Genomic DNA, 25,957 nt, shown 5'->3' on the forward strand with positions numbered 1-25,957 from the left:
TAATGTGTTGCATTTATGAAATTGATGAACTCCTGCAGAGAAAACGAAATTACATTTCTGCATGCAACAAAAACATATTGAACTCCGAAAAAAAGACGTTGGGTTGAAGGTTACTCCATAGGTAGCCTACCTTGGATCGAAGAATTAAAAGAAAGCGCGCACTGGCGGGTATCAGGCATTGGCAGTGGTAATGTATATTAATAGCGATAAAAAACACGTTGTAGCGGTGTAGCGCTACACGCAGCGCTAAGATAAAGACACTGCAGTCAAAGGTAACTTTATTCGAACTAAACAGCCTTGATTTAAAGCCTCCCTCAACCCGTCCCCGTGGGCGCAGATGCTCCAAAAGACACATACTCACAAACCCCCGTAGGCTATCTCCCTTAGCCGGAACGGCTAACTGTGAGCTGGTTCGGATGTGCCAGGAAATGGGGTCTCCACGACGTTTTTAGATTGTACAAGATCACCATAATCTTCAAATTTCGAATTACATTTCAAAAACTAACAAACTACGGGGAGCCGCAGCACAGAAATGAAAGAGCCGCATGCGGCTCCGGAGCCGCGGGTTGCCGACCCTTGGTATATCCCAAAGGCAGAGACACTGACCGAAACTGAGTGTGGTGACAGCTGCTACTTCACCCGGTGGAAATCCTACTTGTAACATAGCTTGGCTTCTCAAAGATATGGTATCAGGGGAACTGCAGGCAACCTTTTATCACAATGAGACTAAATTTGATGTTAGAAGTCTAATCTTAAGTGTATGTGCACAAGACCAATGTCACATAAAGTTAATGCACATTCAAAAGCACATGCAAGTTGCTGCTTCAGAAGCTATAATGAATTTGAAATGCTGGTTCAGGTACAGCCACAGGTGAAAAATATGGTTTAATATCTCCTCCCAACTGTGAGTATAAACTCCTCCAGCTGCTCCTTTTAATTGTCTCTCCACTCCTACACCATGAATAATTATTCACTTCCTGTGAATAGTTATCAGAAAGTATCAGAAGTTTCTTCTTTTTTAAAAAATGAAGTAAAAAAATAATACTGAGAACACAAGTTGCAGGGTGCTTGAAAATTGTAGGTTGTGGAGACCCTTCAGCAGGACTCAAAAGATCCTCACCACCCAGGCCATGCTCTTTTCTTGCTGCTGCTATCAGGTGGAAGGTACAAGAGCCTCAGGACTCAGCACCAGGTTCAAGAATAGTTACTACCCCTCAGCCATCAGGCTCTTGAACAAAACTACACTCGTTCCCACAACCAATGATCTCACTTTAAGGACTCTTATTATCTTATTTCATGTTCTCATTATTTATTGCTATTTATTAATATTTACATTTGCACAGTTTGTCTTCTATGCTCGTGCTCTTTCATTGATCCTGTTTAGTTATTCTTCTATAGATTTGTTGAGAATACTAACAGAAAAAGAATGTCATGGTTACATGTGGTGACATGTATGTACTCTGATAAGTTTTACTTTGAGTTTTGATCCAGTCTTGGTCAAGTCTGTGAACGTGCCAGCCGCCTCCTCCTAATCTCACCCCAGTAAATGAGCTTAGACAGCTGTGTTATTTCAAAAAGCAGGAGGGTACGTCTAAAGTTCTTGAATTATTGTTTGTACCCATGTTACTAAAACCGGATGTTTATGATTGCACTGCTGTTTTAGGGAGGTTACTGTGCACGAAACAGCCGCTATGTTTCTTGCATTGAATTGCATTTGAATTGTACAACAAGACAGTTATGTCAGAATGAAAGTGTTGGGCTCTTTGGCTTCCTAATTATCTTCCTGAACTAGTCCCATTTGGCTGTGATGAGCCCATGCCTTTCTAAACCTTCCTATCCATGTACCTGCAAAATGCATTTTAAAATCTGTAATAGTACCCATCTCTGCCATTTTCTCTGGCAGCACACTCTTGTTCACATCTTTCTCTGTGTGAAAAAAGTTGCCCCTCAAAATCCTTTTCAAATCATTCTCTCTGGTCTTAAATCTATGCCTTCTACTTTTAAACTTCCCTACCCTAAGAAAATGACTGACAAATCTACTTTATCTCTGCCCTTCATAGTTTTATACAATTCTAAATGTTATCCCTCAGCCTCCTACCTCTGGGGGAGGGGGTGGGGAGCAAATCCCAGCCTATTCACACATATATATAAAATGGCTTCAATTCCAGCCCAGTTCCAGTAACGTTCTTAGGAATCTTTTCTGCACCTAATACAGCTCAGTGAGATCCTTCCTATATTAATATTCCTATTCTCAGAGTAATCTTGCTTCCAAATTTAAGTTGAATTGGCTGTAAGTAGTTGTACGCATTCCTGAGGTGTGAGTTGTATGAGCACCTCGCATTTAAGTGCTGATGATATCTTCAGGAGTTGGCACCTCAATCAGAGGGATAAAACTGGAGCCTGGAGTCTCAGTGATTCCATCTCATCTCCATCAGTTTTCTGAACAGTCCATGAATGCTACCTTACTATTCCTTTTTTGCATTGTTTATTAATTTTGTGATTTTTGCATTGTACTGCTGCAAAACAACGCACTTCATGTCATCAAAGCCAATGATTAAACAAACTGATCCTAGCATTTTTGGCGAAGGACAGTGCTGATCCTGAATACACAGAACAAATCCCAATGAAAGAAGCAACTAATATTATTATAAATAATAATAAACAAACTAATAAAACTAATATTGTACATATGTAACCCCCTGGGTCACCTCAGGCTTGCTCAGCTCGTTCTCGTCTAGGGGGAATAGACTTCGGCCCCGCCAAACTGGGTAATCAGCTGGTGTGGATGCTGTGTGATGTCCCCGCCTGGCCCAAAAACAGACAGTACACCATAAGCGATTAAATGAGTACAATTTATAAAGGTTACTATAACTAATTAATAATGATACAGTATATATGAAGAGAAAAAATAAAGAAAAGGCGCCAAACTTATCAAAGTCCAAACCACTTCGTGCACAACCGTTGGAGCTCAATTACTGAAGTCTTCTGGCCACCATTCGATCCCCTCCGAACTCCTCGACTCGCAGCTCAGGACCCTCCGAGTGGTCAACCAAGCACGTCTAGCTTCATCCCCCCCTCCTCGGAGTACCTCCTGGCCTCAGACCCCCGCTTGGGGTCCGTTCCTCGCCCAGCTTAGAGCATTGCGTCCTCTCTCTCAACCCCCTCGCGCCGATCTGCCCAAAAGCCCATCAACAACCGCTTACAGACTCAGAAGAAAGAACAACATTAATCTCCATTTGGTTTACAAAGGAATACAATTCTCATTATCAGTAAATTTTAACCCAAACAAGCTTCCAGCACTCTCTCGCAACAAAGGAGCATTCCTGCTAGTTAGCAAAACAAAGAAGCCCTTTTGATTACATACACAGTAACAAAGAGAAAAAGAAGAAACCCCCTTTACACATACATGAATGGCTGCTGTTCTCCTTCCAGAGCAACTCACCTGTACAATGAAGGGCTTTCTGACACTTACTGGTATTTTGCTTATTGCCAGTATCTGATCTAACTGGGAGCAAGCTCTTCAAGGAAAGCTTTTGATTTGTTGCCACACCTATTACATCACCATTACTACAGTGTGGCTGCTTGGCTTTTTGTATAATTTTGTATGTGCGCAAATTTACTTTCTCAATTCACGAGTTGTGAGCAATTTGGAAACAAAGGCCAAATACTGGAGGAAGCCATTTTCAGGAAAGTGTCAACCCACTCTTCACAAGCTTTGTTGTTTATGATTCTGACTGGACTGATCTTAACTATCTGTTCTGGTTCCCTCCAGTTTCCTATACACTGTCTTTGTACCTTCCTTTGGTTTCCTATTCAGTACTGACTAATCTAGTAACTAGTTCCCTCTTGACTGACCTGGGGTAGTTTTTAATTCCTCACGGAATCAAGGAAATGTTAGCATTTTTCAGAGGCTTTTGAGTCTGGATCAGTATGTTGACTAGGTATATGGATCAGCTTATTGATGGGTGAGCTAACTGATCCTCTCTGTGATCTCCCTCTTGTGAAGTGAGTTTTAATGTTGATCCTCTTAGCAACATTTTGCATGAATGAAACAAAATATAACTGAGACCACTCTAAGGTCCCCCTCCCCATCTCTAAACAATGGATTGCTGCAATTTCTGACATTTCATCATTGATCCCATCTAGGATTTTCTGAACATGGTATCCAATAACACCAAGATGAATGTGACGATGCTGAATGAATGGAAGGTTTACGACACTCTATTTTGTGAGGTGTGTATTGTGTCTGTGCATGCTGTTTGTCTCACCAGCCTGTGGCAGGAAGCTGCTTACATTGAGGAAGTGAAGGTTGACTCCACAACAGTATCTCAGTTGCCCCAAGGGCACGCTGTAGATTTTGTTGCTTACAGTGACCTTGACAACTGACCTGACACCAACCTCTGGCCATCACTCATTAAAGTTCTGAGCTAAATGAGTGAGATAATTACAGCCACCCAGCATATGGGGTTTACACATCTTGCATCCAAGTACTTATCTTTCTCAACCTCCTCTTTCCCTTCCCTCTTTTACCTTTCAAGACCTCTCATCTGTTCCTTTTGCTTAGGTTTGCAATAATACTATTTACAAATAATTCACTATTAAAAGCAGATCTTATGGATTAGCAGATGCATTTGAAAGCTCACCTCTAATACATGCACTTCATTGTATTTTAATCCTACTTTGGCAGAAAACTCACAATTTCACATTGCCTTCCTGGGCTACGCATGAGGTGATCACTCGTATGAGAGAACTGAATGACTTTGGCATGGAAATAATCTTTCAACTTCACAAGACACAAGAGAAATCGAGGCTGCAAGGGGGTGAGTGTGTGTTTGGAGTGTCGTGCATGATGGAAGGGGGAAGTTGATGCAGTTACAGAACTGGAGATACCTTGTTTCTGACATGTGCCCAGCATTCTGCCTGCCCACTGCCAGCCAACGCACTTGTATCAACGACCCTCAGACAGCTGTGTGGGAGATGTGAAAGTGTTCAGCAGCTTCTGACTTCTTTCCCTAACAAACGGGAAGCAAACTGATCTCCTCCGCCTGGATCTCTCACCCTGATTAATTTGCTCTCTAACTTTTCTCAAGTCACAAAGTGGTGCTGAAATAAGTTTCTAAATTTTTAAGAAGACTGGGACTGAGTTGCAAGAATTAAAAAGAAAATGCATTTCCGTGGGTATAGAAGAAGAATGTTAGAGGCTGCAGGGATTGGGTTTGCTGAGGCATTGGGAAGAAGCTTTAATGAAATGCAACTCACTCCACTGAATATTGGTCAACTGGCATGTTGGCAATAATATTTGTTGATGTGGATATGGTCCCCTGTATTGGGATAGCTGTCTGTCAGCTGTGCCAGGTCACTGCAGAGTCATGCTCGTTACTTGCCTTGTCAATTGCAGACAAACAAAAGTATTTGGTTTTGATTTGTAGAGACAAGTCTAGTATTTGTCTAATGATTGTCATGTATATGTGAGTGGAGTTATCTGTGCTGGTGAAAATCTGGTCAATACCTTGCATAGCAAATGGGTTTCTTTGACAGGGATAACCATGGAATACAATGGCAAACAATACACGTTTATGATCTAAGGAATGTTGCTGAATGAAAGCATATTAAAGACTATAGGTGGAGAATAAATGGGAGATATTGTCTGAACTTGCAATCAAAAGGATAGAACAGTAATCCAACAGCTAATAACACAAGTGGTTATTTGGGGGAAAACTAAAGAGTTGTCTCTAAAGTTGTGGATCAGGACCTTCTTTGTGTTTATCATTAGCCAAGGAGTCCATAGGAACCCCCCCCCCCCCACCCCCGGTTATGGACGAAATGGGAAGTGAGGACCTCGATAAAATCACTGTCACTAAAGAGATAGTGATGAGAAAACTAGAGGGTCTGAAGGTAGATAAGTCCCCTGGTCCTGGTGGGATCTATCCCAGGGTGCTGAAGGAATTGGCTGGCAGAGGTTATAGATGCATTGGTAATTATTTATCAAAACACTCTAGACTCTGGGCAGGTTCTGGCGGATTGGAAGACAGCAAATGTCACGCCACTTTTTAAAAAAAGGATGTAGGCAAAAGACGGGCAACTATAGGCCAGTTAGCTTAACATCTGTAGTCAGGAAAATGCTTGAAGCTGTCATTAAGGAAGAAATAGCGAAACATTTAGAAAGGAGTGGTTCCATTAGACAGACGCAGCATGGATTCAGAGAGGGCAGGTCCTGTTTGACAAACTTACTGGAGTTCTTTTGAGGGCATAATGAGTGCAGTGGATAGAGGGGAGCAGGTGGATGTCGTGTACTCGGATTCCCAGAAGATGTTTCTCTGGTTGGCAGTCTGCGGTAAGTGGGGTGCAGCAGGGGTCGGTGCTGGGCCTGCAGCTGTTTACAATTTACATTGATGATTTGGAACGGGGGAATGAGTGTAGTGTAGCAACATTTGCTGATGACACTAAACTGAGTGGAAAAGCAAATTGTACAGAGGATGTGGAGAGTGCAGAGGGATACAGATAGGTTAAGGGAGTGGGCCAAGGTCTGGTAGATGGAATACAATGTTGGTAAATATTAGATCATCCACTTTGGAAGAAATAATAGAAGAGCAGATTATTATTTAAGTGGTGGAAGATTGTAGCATGCTGTTGTGCAAAGGGTCTTGGGAGTGCTTGTGCATGAATCACAAAAAGTTGGCTTGCCCATACAACAGGTTATTAAGAAGGCAAATAGAATGTTGGCCTTCATTGCTAGAGGGATTGAATTCAAGAGCAGGGAGGTCACACTGCAACTATCCAGGGTACTGGTGAGGCCGCACCTGGAGTACTGTGTGCAGTTCTGTCTCCATACTTGAAGGATCTACTGGCTTTGGAGGCAGTGAGGTTGATTCCAAAGATGAAGGGGTTAACCTATGAGGAGCGATTGAGTTGCCTGGGACTATACTCTCTAGAGTTCAGAAGGATGAGAGGGGATCTTATAGAAACATACAATATTTTGAAAGGGATAGATAAGATAGAAGTAGGAAAGTTGTTTCCATTGGTAGGTGAGACTAGAACTAGCGGACATTGCCTCAGGATTCAGGAGAGAAGATTTGAGATGGAGATGAGGAGAAACTGTTTTTGCCAGAGAGTGGTGAATCTGTGGAATTCTCTGCCCAGGGAAACAGTTGAGACGACTTCTCTTCAATAAATATATTTAAGATACAGTTAGATAGGTTTTTACATAGTAAGGGAATTGAGGGTTATGGAGAAAAGGCAGGTAGATGGAGCTGAGTTTACGGACAGATCAGCCATGATCTTATTGAAAGGCGGGGCAGGCTCGATGGGCCGGATGGCCTACTCCTGCTCCTATTTCTTATGTTCTTATGTTGGGAATTCCTGCTCTAAAGGAAACAATGGTATCAGGATTTGACTCAAGTATTTGCCTCCTGTGAAATTTATAGGAGTTCCATTTCCCTATTTAGCCTCTATGCAAGTACTTCTATCTAATGGGGCCGGAGCTGATTCTTGATTGAGCTCCTAGCTCTGGTTGTTACATCCAGATGAGAGTTGTAATCCAAGCATTTTAGGTTGAGATCCTGACTCAGGACTGAGTATTGAGGGACAGTAGTAGTGCGAGAGTCGGGTGAGAATTAGGGACACTATATTCTGCAAAATATTAATCAGGCAATAAATGAGTCTACTCCCGTGCCAAGTCTCAAATTAATCATGTACTCAACGGTGAGTCATTCTAGATTGCTCTGTTAACTGGAGGTGGGCAGAGTAGATGAAATGTAAATAGCTGAAAGTTAGGAATGCAATTTCCAACTGCTGTACAGACCAATGTGTGTTGTGCTGGCAGAGAAACGTCCATAATACATAGCCAGCAAGTTATTCTCTGCATCCCTATTTCCTGATTATGTAGAAGTGCGAGAGTCGGGTGGGACAGGCTGGTAGGTGATAGATGGAACTGGACTGGGAGGGGATTAGGGACACCCCCCCCCCCCAATGCAGATGAGGGGGAAGAGGTACTGATAGGTTGATGTGGAAATTAATTAGGGTAAAATGTATGGGGCAGATAAAGATGTGGGAGAGGGTAATGAATAGGGAATGAGGGGCTTTTCAGCTCTCCTGATGTTCACTGGGATGGTACCAGGTAGCTCTTTGAGTTTTGTTGGTCTCACAGTGTTGCAACTGGCAATAGACAGATGGGAAGTTAAGGGGCATCGTGGTAGCATAGTAGTTAGTGCAACACTATTACAGCTCGAGACACCAGAGTTTGGAGTTCGATTCCAGTGCCGTCTGTAAGGAGTTTGTATGTGTGCCCAGTGACTGCACAGGTTTCTTCTGACTGCCCCAGTTTCCTCCAACATATCAATTAGTAGTTGAGTTGGTCATTGTAAATTGTTCTATGATTAGGGTAGGGTTAAATAGCTGAGTTGCTGAGTGACGTGGCTCATTGGGCTGGAAGGCTCTGTCCCACGCTGCTCGGTCTCTATCTGGTTATTCCCTTACTGATCTGTCCGCATAATGATGTTCCCACTTTGCAATTATCTACCCAATAACCTTAAAGTTATGAACTCCTAGGCTGAGCTGCAGTTGTTCTTTTTTGTGCTCTGTCTTATTCTTTGTTCTTCTTCCAGGTGTCCTTCTCAAACGAATTCTGCAAAATATTAATCAGGCAATAAATGAGTCTACTCCCATGCCAAGTCTCAAATTAATCATGTACTCAGCGGTGAGTCATTCTAGATTGCTCTGTTAACTGGAGGTGGGCAGAGTAGATGAAATGTAAATAGCTGAAAGTTAGGAATGCAATTTCCAACTGCTGTACAGACCAATGTGTGCTGTGCTGGCAGAGAAACATCCATAATGCATAGCCAGCAAGTTATTCTCTGCATCCCTATTTCCTGATTGTTGGAAGCATTTGGATACAGTGTAATAACAGAGCTTGCAACTGATCTGGAGTCTCAATGACGGTCTTCACCCAGTTTGTTCCCTGCTTAAAGTTGTGGGCTGAGCTGTACTGGCTGACAGCCACCTCTTTGAGACTCAAGTGTGAGGCAGAGGGTGGAGAGATCGGACTGATACAATTGTCTACCATTACCACATTTTCAGTGGTAGTTTTGTTGGTGTGAAACTTTGTGAGCTTTGTGTTGGCTTTCACTGAGATCTGGATATAGAATTGTTTAGGTAGTGCTCATTCGATGTATTCAAAATGTTGAGAGATAGGGTGCAGAACAGTCCCTTCCAGGCCACCGAGCCATGCCACCTAGCAACCCATCCATTTTAACCCCAGCAAATGACCCTACTGAGTGGTGCAACGTTGGGCTGTGGAAGAAAACCGGAGCACACGTGGGCAGGAACGTACAAACCTGCTTACAGAGGATGTAAGAATTGAACTCTGATGCCCTGAGTTGTAATAATGTCATGCTAATCCCTACGCTACTGTGGCAGCCAAACCCGGTTGGTGTTTGATACCTATGCTGGTGTTTGCTTCAGGCAGGATGCTGGCATTTCTGTGGTCTTATCAATTGATAGTGGTGGTGCCAAAGCTACTGTTTCAATTTCTGTCAATGTTTTTGTTATCTGCTAGTATTTGGGAAAAGAAGCTATCTTCATTAGCAGTTTCTCCACATACCCCAGTACTTGGAGATCATTCATGATGCATGGTAGTGGAGTAATTTGGTGATATAATACCTTTTTCTCTTCAGTATTGATATGTCCATGATGTTTGAAGTTTCTGCTGCTCAGCATGTTGTCTTTGTGTTTGTTAGAATGGCACAGTTTTCAGCAACCTTTATTTTAATGAACTTTGGCCTCTTGTACTTGGCATGCAGGTGGATGGATTGAAAAGACTCCCTCTACATCTGGTATGAAGGTCACCCCTACCATGCACAGTAGGTGGGGTGGGGAGTCAGTCACAGATGAGGAACAGGATTGGTTGCACAACAATTTTTTTTAATGTTTGTGGAGATAACAAACCACTTCAGCACCAGCGTTGAAACAGTCATATGATTAGAAGAGAACATAAAACAGTAAGGCACAGAACAGGCCCTTTAGTCCATGATGTTATGCCAACCTATATAAGCCCACTTCATGATCAATTGAAACATTCCCTCCCACACAGCCACAACCCCCGCCCCCATTTTTTTTCTTGCATCCATGTGTCTATCCAAGAGTATTTTAAAAGTCCCTATTATATTGGCCTTTAGCACCACTCCAGGCAGTGGTCCAGGTACTCACTACTCTGTGTAAATGATGAACTTTTGAGAGCAGCCTAACGAGCAGCAGCCACTGCAAAACCTTGCATTTAACAGGATAAAAGCTTGGAGATCAATGAGAGAGCCAAACAGATGGTAGTGTTACTCAATTCCTCAGGTCAGAATCTCTGCATGATTCCAGATATTAACCATTTACTGATCAAAAGTTGTCCTCTGGCGAAAACCATCCAGATCGATTATCTCATTGATATGACCAAGCTGTCCAGGAGAAGGAGATATGGATAAATCATTTTGTTTGGTGTTATTACTCCTGATTAGGAACTTCGTGAAGTACTTTCCCTTGTGTTTTGATGAGATAGTTGTCCTTGAAAGAGATACTGCCCTGGGATCATAAGTGCATTTAACTACAAGATCCCAGCCTTAGGAGCAATAAAGGCACTGGCATGACATTGCGGCATTGTGTGCCTTAAATTGTTTTTGTACATATAACTTGATTTGCAAAGGTTCAGGTTGTTTTGCCAGCAGGAGAAGACCAAATTAAATTGTCTTTTCCTCAGATAATTTCTTAGACCAGCCAATTTTTTATCTTACAACCAATGCAGTTGGTGTTGAAAGGAGCTTAAGGGCTCAGTGCATTCCTTGTGGATGTCTGTTTTCAGGGACATTGTTATCATTTGCAAGTCCTTTGGCCAAGTTTTGTTGTAGTCCTTTATGTTTCTTCAGATTTTGGAAAAGGAATGTTATTTAATTTGGGTGTTTGCTGTGTGTGTTGTATTGGAACCCTTTCTGATAGACCATACAAACTGGTGATTAGACCCGTAGGTGACAGTGACATTTGGTACTCTGATGATGCAAGTGTCCATCAGGTCCTGACTCTTAGCAGTGGATACTGTAATGCCACAGCTATTTAAATTTGATAGGCTTGTAATCCAGAGTAACACACACAAAACAGCAGGTCAGACAGTATCTACAGAGAGGAACGATGACGCCAGTTAAACAGACCTACAACGCAAGACTAAGTTTGTACTAAACAGTGGGCAATAGGGGCTGAGAAAAGTCACAACCAATAGATTGGATCAAAGCTCTGCAGTCTTGCCACATCCAGACAGGAATTGTGAATAACTTAGATACCCAACAGAAGGAAGGCTTCAAGAGAGCCCCATCTTCAGTGATAGCAGGGCCGACACATGAATATACCGAAGAACTGTAACATTAATGACTGTGTTCACCCAGAAGTACCAAGTGTGTGCACACCTTGACTTCCTCTTGGGAAGCAGTCTCCAGCCAATCAGCTGCATCATAACTTTTGAGGAAATAACTGAGAGAACTGGATTCAGTAAAGACCATAAGACACAGGAGCAGAATTAGGCCATTCGGGCATTAAATCTGCTCTGCCAGTTGATCACAGCTGATTTATTTTCCACCTCAATCCCATATTCCTACCTTCTCCCCATAATCTTTGACGCCCTAATTTATCAACCTCTGCTTAAAATATATCCAATGACTTGGCCTCCATAGCTATTTGTGGCAATGAATACCAGTTTCACCATCCTCTGGCTGCTAAAATTTCTCCTCATCTCTGTTCTAAAGGGATATCCTATTCAGAGGCTGTGCCCTCTAGTACTAGACTCTCCCACTATTAAAAATGTCCTCTTCTGGTCCATTCTGCTTCAGTCTTTCAATATTCAGTAGGTTTCAATTATATTCCCCTCATTTCCCCCAACCCCCACCACTCCAGTAAGTACAGGCCCAGAGCCATCAAATGCTCCTCGTATGTGTAACCCTTACCCAACAGGCTGGTATATGTCTAGGGGAATAAGGAGATCCAGCCACTCACCAACCCACCTCCCGTACATGCAGGTGCTGTGAGAATCGAGTTTTATGCCTCGCGCCCGCCAACAGTATCAAACCCACAACAAATACCGTTATGACATACACTTTATAAAGAGTTTACTAAAATTAGAAGAGTAGTAGGCAATACAATATATATATATATATATATATATATATATATATACAAGGAAAAAAACAAAAGGCGCCAACTTATCAAAGTTGTCTGTTTAGTGCACTCGTTGGAGCTCAATCAACGAACCAATCGACCCATCCGGCCGTCGCACCTGGGACCACCCCGGTGGTCTTACGAGCAGTCCAGCACACGTCCACCTTCCTCGGCATCTTCCTCGGCCTCCTCCTCACACCAAAAAAAACCGCGAAAATCCCTCCCCCAAGTTCCCAGCATCACAAGACACAATAACATTCCCCATTGATTAACAAATGAATACAATTACCATATCAGCCATTCTAAAGCGAAACAACAGCGAGAGAAACACTTATCCGACAAAGAAGCATTCCTACTTGTAACAAACCAAAGTGGCCATTTTGAGTAACATACACAGGACATTGTACATTCTCTCCCCACCAGCAAATGTCATGCCCTCATGGCATTACTAGAGTTCCCCAAAGCTTCTTGCAACACACAAAACCCAACCCAGGTGCAGAAAGCAGTGACATAACTACCCAGAGCAGTAGAAATCACACTCGGTTCTCCCGGTACCACATATGTCAACCGCTCCAGGGGGCGCCTAATCCTCTGAGATCTCCATACCCCTTCTGCCCCACTGGGCTCCCTCGTCACCTGCAAACCCACTGTCTCAGACACCCCAGGTCTACCTGACAGACCCGCACCCCCTTCCTCACAGGGGTCCTCCCTCACCTGAGATCTCTCCAGCTCACGCTCGGGTTCCACCCTCTCTCCCACCAATGTAGGCTGCCTCTCCATCTGACCCTCAAGACCTTCCCTCCTCTCACCCAATTCAGTATGGGAAGGGCCAGGAGCCTCCTCTCCTGGTACTGGAGCACCAGCGAATGGGAACAGGGCCCACTCATCTGAGTCGTCGTCCTCTGAATCGGTAGCCATTCCCGGGTGAGGGACCCGTCCCCGCTCTTCAGCAGTGGGCTCTTCCCGTTCTCCGTGCCCTCGCAGAGTCCTTGTACTGGGCGTAACCTCCCACTCGGGCTCCTTATCCACCTGCACCGCTTGACCCAGTGGCAGCAGGTGATTCCTATGGAGTACCTTGATAAGCCCTTTTCCATCCTCAGGTTTCACCCAGTAAGCTGGCAGGTTCGGCATCTGGCTCTCTATTACATAGGGGCTGGCCGCCCATCGATCTGCCAACTTGTGCTTACCAGGGAGTCCCAAATTCCGTAAAAGGACCCGGTCGCCCGGTAATAATTGTACAAACTTCACCTTTCGATCATACCGCATCTTATTCCTCTGATTTTGTTTGGTAGCCGCTGCCTCGGCCAACTCGTAAGCCCGCTGTAACTCCCTCTTCATGTCGGACACGTGCTTTAGATGGGACTTCCCGGGAAATTCACCCACTCCACCTCCAAAACACACGTCAATGGGCAACCTCGCTTCCCGCCCGAACATCAGATAATAGGGCGAATACCCTGTAGCATCATTGCGAGTACAATTGTAACAGTGAACCAGTTGTCCAATATGACAACTCCACCTGCTTTTCTGCCCAATCTCCAGCGTCCCGAGCATATCCAACAGGGTCCTGTTGAATCTCTCTGGCTGAGGATCTCCCTGTGGGTAGTAAGGGGTAGTCCTGGATTTCTCAACCCCAAGCATAGTCAGTAATTCCTGGATAAGGCGGCTCTCAAAGTCCCGCCCCTGATCACTATGGATTCGCCTGGGAAGGCCGTAATGCACAAAATACTTCTCCCATAACACATTCGCCACTGTCATCGCCTTCTGATCCTTGGTGGGAAATGCCTGAGCATAGCGAGTGTAATGATTGGTGATGACTAAGACATTCGCGGTGTTGCTGGTGTCAGGCTCAATCGACAGGAAATCCATACATACCAGGTCCAGAGGTCCCGCACTCTGCAAGTGCAACAGTGGAGCCGCCAACGCTGGCAGGGTCTTCCTCTGGATGCAACGACGGCATCCCCTACAGTATTCTTCGACGTCCCCCCTCATCCGGGGCCAGTAGAACCGGTCTTTGAGTAATCCATATGTCTTTTCCACCCCCAAGTGTCCAGAATCATTATGTAAGGCCTGGAGTACAGCCTGGCGATACTCCTCCGGCAGGACCAGTTGCCAACAGCGGGGTTGGTCCAGAGGCGTCGTTACCCGGTACAAGATTTTTTCGGTTCTTTAACTTCAACCGAGACCACTCCTTCAACAACAGAGGCACGCATGGGTGTTTCGCCTTCTCAGCCAACGCCCCATCCCCCTTCTCGACCGCTCTCCACACTGTGCCAATGCCCGGGTCATTTTGCTGAGCAGTTGCCACTTCCCCCGGACTCAGTTCCGGCAACTGTTTAGTCCCCAGTGCAGTCAGGTCACAGTAAACTAGGGGTATGGCGTCGTCAAAAACCCCCAAATGGTCCACGGCTCGTTCCAGCCTCCCTCTTCCCTCGGCCTTCACGGTGATAGCAAACTGACACATCGCCTTCACTTCAGGGGCAGGGACACTCTCCCACTCCTTGTCCCTCTCCTCCTCCCCCGGCTCCCGACGAGACAATGCATCCGCATCGACATTCTTGCTTCCGGGGCGGTACCTCAGGCTGAAATCATATACCGACAAGGCCGCCAGCCACCGATGTCCTGTGGCATCCAGCTTCGCCGAAGTCAAAATATAAGTGAGAGGATTGTTATCCGTTCTCACCTCGAACTTGGCTCCGTACAGGTAATCACCCAGCTTGTCCACCACCGCCCACTTCAGCGCCAGGAACTCCAACTTGTGAGTGGGATAGTTTCTCTCCGATGGCGACAAGCTTCGGCTGACAAAGGCTACCGGTCTCAATGCTTTGCCATGCTCCTGGTACAGAACAGCCCCCTCTCGGCTGGCATACGTGTGCAGCACATATGGCTTCTGGGGATCGGCAAAAGCCAACACCGGGGCCTGGCTCAGTGTCCTTTTCAAAGATTGGAACGCCTCTTCACATTGATCATCCCATCTTGAGCCAAAAGGTTCCGCCGGGTTCCAGTATCCTCCAGCGTCCTGCCTCTGGTTCCCCGTCCTCTTCTTCCCCACCGGGGGATAGCCACACAACAGCTGAGTCAACGGGTGACACACTTTGGCGTATCCTTTCACAAATCGCCAGTAATACCCACAGAACCCCAAAAATGAGCGCAGAGCACCCACTTTCTGGGGTCTCGGCCAGGTGGTCACGGCCTCTATCTTGGTTGGATCAGTAGCCACTCCCTCTCGCGAAATGATATGGCCAATGTAGTTAACCGACGACTTGCAGAACTGGCATTTGTCCAGGGAAAGCTCCAACCCTTCTTCATTAAGCCGGCCCAACACCTTCAACAGCCTCTCCTCATGTTCCTCCAAAGTCGATCCAAACACTATCAAATCGTCCAGGTACACCAGTACCTCCAACAGATTCATATCCCCCACAGTTCTCTCCATGAGCCTCTGGAAGGTGGCTGGGGCTCCAGATATGCCTTGGGGCATTCGTTCGAACTGAAAGAACCCCAGCGGGCAGATAAAAGCGGTCTTCTCTTTATCGGCCGCACTCATCGGGATCTGGTAATACCCACTTCTTAAATCCAGCACACTGAACCACTTCGCACCGCTCAGGCAGGCCAGCGCATCCTCGACTCTTGGGACAGTATATTGATCAGGGACAGTTCGCTGATTCAACGTCCTGTAGTCAACACACATGCACACTCGCCCATTCTTCTTCCGTGCCACAACTATTGGGGACGCATAAGGACTTCAAGACTCAGCTATGATTCTGGCACCTTCAACTTGCACAAGTGCTGTCGCACGTCCTCAACATCTGCCAGAGCCAGCTGCCGGGATCTCTCTCGGAACGGGGTGTCCTCCGTCACCCGGATGGTGTGGCGAGTGCTTTTGGCGCAGCCAACATCAAACTCGCCCCGAGAAAAAACAGTTTCCATCTTCAGCATCTTCTCCACTAGCCGGTGTTTCCACTCCGGCGACACAGGGGAATCCCCGAAGTTAAAGGCTTCAGCGGTCAGCTCCCTTCGATGCTCCGATCCCTCCCCGTTAGGGGTCCTCACTGGTGTGCTGGACATTACAGTCACCGGGAACAGATGTGCCAGCGGCATTCCCCTCTTAAAGGTGATTTCTCTTGCAGTGGTGTTCCTGACACTTATAGCTATACGCCTTGCATGTACCACCCCTGGTCTCTGCACTTCGGGCCTCACCAGCGCCCCCGCCAGAAATTGTGTCTCCCCTTCAAGATCGTCTGGGGCGTCTACTAACAGGGCTTCACTCGTCGGCACTCCTGGGAATCTGGGGGTCCCCATCACTAGGGCTACCTCCCCGGGTCGGATCACCTTGGGCCTCGCCTGCGTACACCACACCGTCCCTCGCTTACACTCCGGGTCCAGCCCTTGGGAGGCAACCCCTTCTGCGAACACTGCTCGAAACACTGGATGCACCGAGAGGGTCTCCAGAAAGTCTTCCCCCCTTTCTCCTTACAAGCTCCCAGGAGCCGTCGCACAACTGGGGAGTTAGTCCCCACCAGAAGGGCAGCACCACCGGTTTCCACCGGGTCAGGACACACCACACCAACATCTCAATAGCTTCCGACACTCCCACATCGCCCTCCAAGAACTCCAATCTCACCGATAGGTAGCCATCGTACGGGTAGTCACCCTTGCTCACACCCCAAATCTGCAGGGCGTCAAATGGGGTTACGGGCAAATGCTTTAGATATTGATTGTAGAAAGACCGGTACAATAAGGTCACCTGCGATCCCGTATCAAGAACGGCTTTTGCGTAAATTCCCTCTATCCGTAGACCCACACTGGCACGGGGTCCTACCAGCCCACCCGGAATAGAGGCGTGGGCACCCTGTGGTCTTCCGGCTGATCTCTGGGAACGTGTTCCTCCAGAGGCTCCAGTCCGTTCTCTCACTGAGCCTCTCCTAAGTTTCCCGACACCTCCCCCTTTTTAGTCATAGGGGGGCTTGTCCTCCGCGGGACTCCTTGTCTCTCACAATCCCACCTAAAGTGTCCCTCCTCTCCACAGCTATAGCACACCCTCGGCCTTCCACAGTCCCACCTGAAATGCCCCTCTTTCCCACAGTTAAAGCACACGCTGCCTGCCGCCCCTCCTCTCCCAGGACGGCTTCTGCTCCCAATCCACTGCACTGATCGCCCCTAAGAGTAGGTACCTCCCCTGTCCCTCCCCTCCAAAGTGGGTTCCCTACTCCCCAGGGGATTATCATTCCTCCACCCAGCCACCACTTCCTGTATCGCTGAGGATCGCTCCCGTAGGCCCGCGCCCCTTTTCCGCCCCAATGCTCTCTCTTCCTCTCGCACCTCTCTAATTAGTTGCCCAAAGGATGGAGGGGGACCTTTCCTATAAGCCTGCCGGATAGTCCACGCCACCTTGTCCTCCTCCAGAGAGCCACTGAATAGCTGACTCTCCCTCACGCTAGCCACGTCAGTCGCCTTCACTACCCCCCTGCGCCGCAGCCCCGAGAGCATCCACTCCATCCTAAATATGTACTCAGAGAGCTTTTCCCCTCTCCATTGTTCCAGGCGTTGGAACTCTGCTAAAAGCAGCTAGGGTTCCCCTGACAACCCAAACGCTCCCTCCAAAACTTCTAGGCATTCCTCCACTGAGGCTCCAGGCTTCTCAGCTTTCAACTCCCGGACGGTTTTGGCTGCTAAACCCCTCAAACTTCCCACCAATCGCTGCCTCTTCTCCTCCTCTGAGCCTGGCCACTCCTCTAACATCAAAGACGTATGCTCGATCCAGGTTTCATAGTCCACCTCCCCATTCGGAGTAGGCTTGGCTCCGGAGAACACCCCCAGCTTCAGCCGTGGCCTCTCGGCCACTCCCACCAGGGAGTTAAGTGCGGCTGCCAACTCCGAGGCTTCCACCCTACCTGGGAAGCGGGGCTTAGTCACGACTCCCTCCTTCCACCTCCCTTTACTAGTGCCGGGCACCTCTCTGGGGTCCACTTCTAGCTCTAACTCCTCCTCCGGTGTCTCCTCATCCTCACCCTCGGAGAGGGTGTGGAGCCCCCACGGCCCCGCCTCCCCCGGTACACTGACCGTCGCTGGCAGTTCCACCGTCCTGACTTCAGCACTCGTACGAACCAACACCCAGCTAGACTCTACCTCTTTACCACAACGTCTAGCTACCAATTCTACCTGCCCAATACCCTTCACCGAACTTAAACCCCTCACTATCGCGTCTCCCGAAACTCAAAAATCCACTCCGCTCACTACGCATGCGTACTGTACTAGTACATCTTCAAACTGGCACCAACAAAAGATCTTATCTCTGTCCATCTCCGCTCTGCTGCCTGCGCGATTCCACAGCCCCTGACAATCCAATCCGGGATGAGCACCCCACAAATGTAACCCTTACCCAACAGGCTGGTATATGTCTAGGGGAATAAGGAGATCCAGCCACTCACCAACCCACCTCCCGTACATGCAGGTGCTGTGAGAATCGAGTTTTATGCCTCGCGCCCGCTAACAGTATCAAACCCACAACAAATACCGTTATGACATACACTTTATAAAGAGTTTACTAAAATTAAAAGAGTAGTAGGCAATACAATATATATATATACACAAGGAAAAAAACAAAAGGCGCGAACTTATCAAAGTTCAGTCTGTTTAGTGCACTCGTTGGAGCTCAATCAACGAACCAATCGACCCATCCGGCCGTCGCTCCTGGGACCACCCCGGTGGTCTTACGAGCAGTCCAGCACACGTCCACCTTCCTCGGCATCTTCCTCGGCCTCCTCCTCCCACCAAAAAAAAACCGCGAAAACCCCTCCCCCAAGTTCCCAGCATCACAAGACACAATAACATTCCCCATTGATTAACAAATGAATACAATTACCATATCAGCCATTCTAAAGTGAAACAACGGCGAGAGAAACACTTATCCGACAAAGAAGCATTCCTACTTGTAACAAACCAAAGAGGCCATTTTGAGTAACATACACAGGACATTGTACATATGTTAAGTCTTCAATTCCCAGAATCATTCTCATAAATGTCCTCTGGGCCCTCTCCAATGCCAGCACATCCTATCTTAGATATGGGGCCCAATGTTAACTCCATTGAACCAGACAACATCTCATCTTAGTACTGAAGACCTGTGTACCAGAACCAGCTGTTCCTCTAAGTAAGCTGTTTGAGTATAATATATATTGGCATCTACTAACAATGTTGATGATTGTCCAGGTACGCCCAGTTCTCCTAGAACTGGACAAATCCAATATAGCTAAGAACTGGAACAGCAATTGATTTGCTGGAGGCACCTAACAGGTTGATGAGAATCTGTGGGGGGAAAGGAATTGTCGACTTTTTGTGTTGCATTGGGATTGAGGGCAGAGAGGCATGATGTCCAGTATAAGAAGGAGTCTGAGGTGATTGATTGCTCACTACATCCCTTCTCCTGTTACTGGCATCGCGTCTCTTCACCCTCAGTCCTGATGCACGGTTCCAAGTATAGACAGTTTTTTTTTCTCCCACAAATGCTTGATCCACAGAATTCCTCCGGCAGATTGATTGCTGCACCGGATTCCAGCATCTGCCATCTCTGGGATCTCCACGGCTAACTAATCTTGATAATCAGCAAAGTGACAGAAGCTGTCAGGTCAGGCAGCATCTATGGAAATGAAAAGATGCAGTGAAACCCCGATTTTATGCGCCCCAATTTAATGCAAATTTGGATATAACACGATGAGTCATTGGACTCCGAGTCCATCCATGTCCATGTCAATCCATTCTCCCCCTTCTCCAGCTCTGTATCCCTTTTGCCAATCAACTTTCCAACTCTTGGCTTCATCCCTCCCCCTCTTGTCTTCTATCATTTTAGATCTCCCCTTCTCCCTCCCACTTTCAAATCTCTTACTATCTCTTTTTTCCATTAGTCCTGATGAAGGGTCTCGACCAGATGCTGCCTGGCCTGCTGCATTCCACCAGCATTTGTGTGAGTCATTGGACCTTTTTTTGCTCAAAATGGAACAAACTGCTAGAAAAGAAAATCTTTTACTGTGAAAGATGAGCTTCACAGACTTGACGCCATCAAGACTAAAAGTCAAACTCAGGTCGCAGGAGACCTCGGGGTACCGGAATCAACACTTAGTGGCTGGAATTCTCACAAAGAAAAGTGCTGTGCGTTGATTTGCAAAGTTGAAGAAGCAGGACCTAAAGCCAAACGCCTGAAGACAGCCAAAGGTGTCAGCCTCGATGACTCCCTGTACGAGTGGTTCGTTCAAGTTCACTCAGCAGGCCTTCCAATTTCCAGTCCTATTCTCAAAGCTCAAGCCAAGAAGTTTGACAAACAGATCAACAGAGAAACCTCACAGTTCAAAGCTAGCAATGGATGGCCCAGTTTAAACGCCATCACGGGATCACTTTTTAAGAGATAAACTAAATGATGATTGCTAATATTCTTGAATGTTTTTATTTGTTTTATGTATTAAAAAGCTTTACTAAAAATTAATTTGTTTTAATTTCTACAGTAACAACAGCAATGTATTTGCGGAATTCTTTAATTCAAAGGTAATTTACTTGCCAGAAGATAAACATGCAAAAAATGTGAAAAAATAGGGTGAAAATAGGGGTGTTTTAGGATGTTAGGTCAACATTGGGTCAGTTTGAACGCTGATTTTCTTGAACCCTGATTTAGAGTGACCCCTTTTTTTCCGCGATGACATTTTATGGACCCAATACTGGGTCATACTGGGGTTTCACTGTATATGATGTTACAGCCAAGCCCCTTCATCAGGACTAAAGGAAGATGCCAGAAGGCTGGGGGAGGGGAAGGAGGCTAAATGGAAGGTGATAGGTGAAACCAGCTGGGTGGGAAAGGTTTAGGGCTGGAGAAGAATGAATCTAATAGATGAGAGTGGACCATAGGAGAAAGGGGAGGAGGAGGGCACCCAGGAGGAAAGTAATAGGCAGGTGTGAGGAGGTAAAGGTCAGAGTGTGGTAGAAGGTGGAGAGGACAGGAATCTTTTACCAGCAGGAAAAATCAATATTCATGTCATCAGGTTGGAGGCTACCCAGTTGGAATACAGGGTATTGCTCCTCCGTTTAAAGGTTAAGCTCATCTTGGCACAAGAGGAGGCCAAGGTGAGACTGACATGTCGGAATGGGAATTAATTTTATAATGTTTCAACATTACATCCTTGCTTTAAATACTAGTCCTCTTGAAATGAATGCAAACATCAACTCAACCACAGACTCAACCTGCAAATTAACCTTCAGGGAATCTTGCATGACATCTCCCAAGTCCCTTTGTACCTCAGATTGTTTTGGGGCTCTTGTCTTAGAGAGGATGTTTTGACATTAGTTTGGGCACTGGGAAGTCCCAGTTGTGGATGATGTGGGGTTGCTCGACAAAACGGTCCCCAGTTTTGAACAGGTTTCACCAATGTAGAGGAGGCCACATCAGGAGCACCAGACACAATAGACAGATTCCCTCACCTAGGGTCTTGAATAGAATTGAGGGTGAAGGTATGGGCAGGTGTAGCACTTTGGCCGATTGCAGCGATAAGTGCCTGGAGGGAAATTAGTGGGGAGGGATGAATGGACAAGCGACTCTGGCCACTGAGGATTCATTCCCTCAGTCAGTGTGGTATACTATTTAGAAAATACACTCCAGGCACACCTTTCCAGGTATGCGGCATCTATCACCAAGGAGGGCAGTGGGTGAAAGGTGCACACTACTGTCACCACTTTTAGACCCCCCCTTCAAATTGCACACTAATTGTCTTTTCTTCATTAATTACTGCTGGTTCTAAATATTGCATCTCCCAAAATGACGCTGAAGGACGGCAGTATTCAAGAAGGTGGTTCATCATCACTTCTAAGAGACAATTAGGAGTGGGCAGTAGATGCTGATTTTGCCAGCACATCCTGGATCACAAAGATCTAGAAGGTGTCAGTGGTCAGAACTTGGGTGTTTCCATGTGGTCATCTTTTATCACATGTCAAAATATGAAACAGATAAGTTATCTTTCTGCCAGTTTTTATCAGAATCAGACTTTAATCGCCAAGTACCTGTGCACATACAAGGAATTTACTTCCGGCAGATGTTGCCTCTCTGCTCATAACCATAATAATGATAAATATAAATGAAAATATAGATTATACATACAAGTAGTGCAATCCAAGTAATAGTTAGCCGACAGTTAACCGGCAGTTAACTGTTCAGCAAAGTGACCTTTTTTCCATTCCTAAGGAAAATGGAAGTATTCTTGTAAAGTTTAGCTTAACAGATGTATGGTCGTGGATCTCTGGGCCAATTGGTAGAAGAAGTTATTGAAAATAAATAGGGTATATTACAAAAAAGGGTCTGATGGACTGTTCGGGGTAGGACATCCTTCTCCCTCTGTTGAGAGAATAATATGAGAATAAACTGCTCCCATCCACTGTCTAATTTCAGACACCTGGCTAATGGAGTGTGACTTCTTGAGCAGGAGGTAGTATAATATATCAAGGTGCAAGTCAACCACTCCCCATTGCACGTCAGTGGCTCTGCTATGGAGAGAGTGAGAGCACATAACGGACGATCTAACTTGCACCCACAGCTCCTCATTAGTCAAGAAGGAACAGCAGCATCTGCACTTTTTCTGAGGCAGTTGAAGCATGCAAGGCTTCCACTCCCATTCTGATATTCTACAGGAGCACCAAAGTGTCCTGTCTGGCTGCATTGTTGTCCAGTACAGAAACTGCATGGCATCAGTCGTAAAAACTGAGAGAGAGGATCACCGGGCTCTTCCCCCACACCCCCATTTGCCCACTGAGAGGGTCACCGGGCTCTCCCTCCCCACCCCCCCACAACCCCATTTACCCACTGACAGGGTCACTGGTCTCTCTCTTCCCCCCTCCACCTCCACACCCCCATTTTCCCACTGAGAGGGTCACCAGGCTCTCCCTACTCCCTTCCACGTCCCCATTTGCCCACTGAGAGGGTCACCGGGCTCTCCCCCCACAACCCCCTCCATACCCCCATTTGCCCACTGAAAGGGTCACTGGGCTCTCTTCTCCCCCCCCCCACACCCCCATTTGCCCAATTGTGGCATTTGCCAGAGATTTTGTATATGAATGGCTCAAAGTATTGTTGATCCCTGCCACCCATCCCACAATCTCTGACCCACTACCATCAGGGAGGAGGTACAGGAGTATCAGGACTAGGACTGCCAGACTGGGTAACAGCTTCTTCCCTCAGGCTGAGAGACTAATGAATACCTACCCCCACCGAGGTCTCGTCGCTAGGACAGTGAGCCTGTTTATCTGTGCTGTGCACTGCATAAACTTTGAATTATATTCTATTAAGTTATTTGTGGTAATATTTTGTTTTATGTTCTGTGTATGATAGGTTTTCTGGGTACACTGTGGTCCAGAGGAATGTTGTTTCATTCAGTTGTATATTTGTACAGTTAGATGATAAACTTAAGTAATTAAGGATGCTTACCACCCTGACCTCTTCCTTTTCCCTCTTCTACCTACTGGGAGACGATATGGGGGCTTGAAGATCCAGACAGCAAGACTCAAGAACAGTGTTCTGCCTTACGAACCAATTTTCTCTTTCATCTCCCTTTCCCAGTTGTACTGCCACCTTCTTGGACTTTTAATTCTGCCTTCCGTGGTTATCCAGTTATTGTCACTTTGTCGCAGTGCAATCTTCGCACCTTGTGTTTTTGTGCCCATCACTCTGTTTACTGTTGTACTTATTATACCATGTATACTGTCTACTCTGTGAGCTTCACATCACAGTAAAAAAATTACATTGCACCCTGATGTATATGACAATAGTCTGATCTGGTGGGAGAGAGGATTTAGAGTACAGCTTCTAATCATGTAAAATTAAAATAATTTTTCCACAGCATGATGTGACACTCATCGCTCTGCAAATGGCACTGAATGTGTACAACTATATTATTCCCCCATATGCCTCCTGTTTTATGTTTGAGCTGTATGAAGAAGATGACAGGTAGGTACCGGGGCTCTCTCTCTAACATGCATCCTACTGCCTCCTCTTCACAGAAGCATGTCTTCCACCCAGGCTCCATTACTGGTGAAATTCTACTACTGCCATTTATCCAGTCCGAATGTTTTCCTGTCATCTGATCATTTCTGAAACCTCACTCATGATTTCTGTGAGATCATCATAGATTGTGTTCTAAAGAACAGTGACTCTGTTCTGTGATTGTTAGAGGTTAATGTCTGTCTCTCTCTTTCCTCATCTATCAAGTTTTCTTTCTCCCTCTGTGCTCACTACCTCTGGAGCTATTTTGATGAAAGATTAGTGAGCTTCATTCAGTTAATCTGACATAGGTCCAGAGCTGCCAGCTCACCAGGGATGTAGGTTTTAATCTACAGAGCATTGTAGATCAGAATCAGGTTTAATATCACCAGCATATGTTGTGAAATTTGTTAACTTTACAGCAGCAGTACAATGCAATACATGATAAATATAGAAGGAAAAAATAACTGTCTATTAAATAGTTAAGTTAAAGTAAGTACTGCAAAATAACAAATAAAATAGTAGTGAGGTAGTGTTCATGTTTTCAATGCCCATTTAGAAAACGTATTGCAGAGGGGAAGAAGCTGTTCCTGAATCGCTAATTGTGTTCCTTCGGGCTTCTGTACCTCCTTCCCGATGGTAACAGTGTGTAGATGCAGTTTAAGGATGCAAACCACAGGATCCAAAACCAACTTGAATAAGGGTACAACGGTGTTGCTTCTGGTGGACTGAGAAAATAAGCTTGGAGACAGGGTCAGTAAATGAACCGCAACAGATCCTCAACACTCAGCACAGATGTATCCCAACTGGAACAAGGAATTCATGAGAAAGAGACAGGGAGTCACACCGGAGCCTTGAGACTCAGGTAGGTTAAGAGTCAGGAGAGGGAAGGGCAAGAATACCCCTGCGGCTGTCCCCCTTAGCAATAAGTATTCCTGTTTGAGTACTGTTGTGGGGAACAGCCTACCTGGGGGAAGCAACAGTGGCTGTGCCTCTGGCACAGAATCTGGCCCTGTGGCTCAGAAGGGTAGGGAAAGGAAGAGGATGGCAGCAGTGATAGGGGACCCTATAGTTAGGGGGTCAGACAGGCGATTCTGTGGACGCAGAAAAGAAACACGAATGGTAGTTTGCCTCCCAGGTGCCAGGGTCCGGTATGTTTCTGATTGCGTCCACAATATCTTGAAGTGGGAAGGTGAACTGCCAGAGGTCGTAGTACATATTGGTAGCAACAACATAGATAGGAAAAGGGTGGAGGTCCTGAAAACAGACTACAGGGAGTTAGGAAGAAAGTTGAGAAGCAGGACCGCAAAGGTAGTAATCTCGGGATTACTACCTGTGCCACATGACAGTGAGTATAGAAATACAATGAGGTGGAGGATAAATATGTGACTGAGGGATTGGAGCAGGGGGCAGGGATTCAGATTTCTGGATCGTTGGGCCTCTTTTGGGGCAGGTGTGACCTGTACGGGTTGCACTTGAATCCCAGGGGGACGAATGTCCTGGTGAGGAGGCTTGCTAAGGCTACTGGGGAGAGTTTGAACTAGAATTGCTGGGTGGTGGGAACCAAACTGAAGAGGTGGCTGGCTCACAAATAGAGAAAGCTTGAAGACAGTGCAAGAGGGAGGATAGGCAGGTGATAGAGAAGGGACTCACTCAGACCGTTGGTTTGAGATGTGTCTATTTTAATGCAAGAAGCATCATGAACAAAGCAGATGAGCTTAGAACATGGATCAGTACTTGGAGCTATGATGTTGTGGCCATGACAGAGAGTTG

At 46.2% G+C, this 25,957-nt stretch overlaps 1 protein-coding gene across 9 annotated transcripts in view; it reads left to right on the plus strand.

Moving 5' to 3' along the window:
• LOC132397091 (lysosomal acid phosphatase-like) overlaps positions 1–25,957 on the plus strand; it is an 84,195-nt gene that overhangs the window by 21,768 nt on the left and 36,470 nt on the right. For 5 of the 9 annotated variants that reach the window (XM_059975366.1, XM_059975369.1, XM_059975367.1 and 2 more), the window contains exons 6-9: positions 4,147–4,233; positions 4,688–4,820; positions 8,604–8,695; positions 24,045–24,151. In XM_059975366.1, the coding sequence (XP_059831349.1) occupies positions 4,147–4,233; positions 4,688–4,820; positions 8,604–8,695; positions 24,045–24,151 (419 nt within the window). Of the gene's footprint in view, positions 1–4,146; positions 4,234–4,687; positions 4,821–8,603; positions 8,696–24,044; positions 24,152–24,743; positions 25,018–25,957 lie in introns of those variants that run through there. The other 4 variants (XM_059975368.1, XM_059975371.1, XM_059975373.1 and 1 more) reach the window with 3 other exon arrangements.

This window comes from Hypanus sabinus, chromosome 7 (assembly GCF_030144855.1).
Source record: "Hypanus sabinus isolate sHypSab1 chromosome 7, sHypSab1.hap1, whole genome shotgun sequence".
NCBI lineage: Eukaryota > Metazoa > Chordata > Chondrichthyes > Myliobatiformes > Dasyatidae > Hypanus > Hypanus sabinus.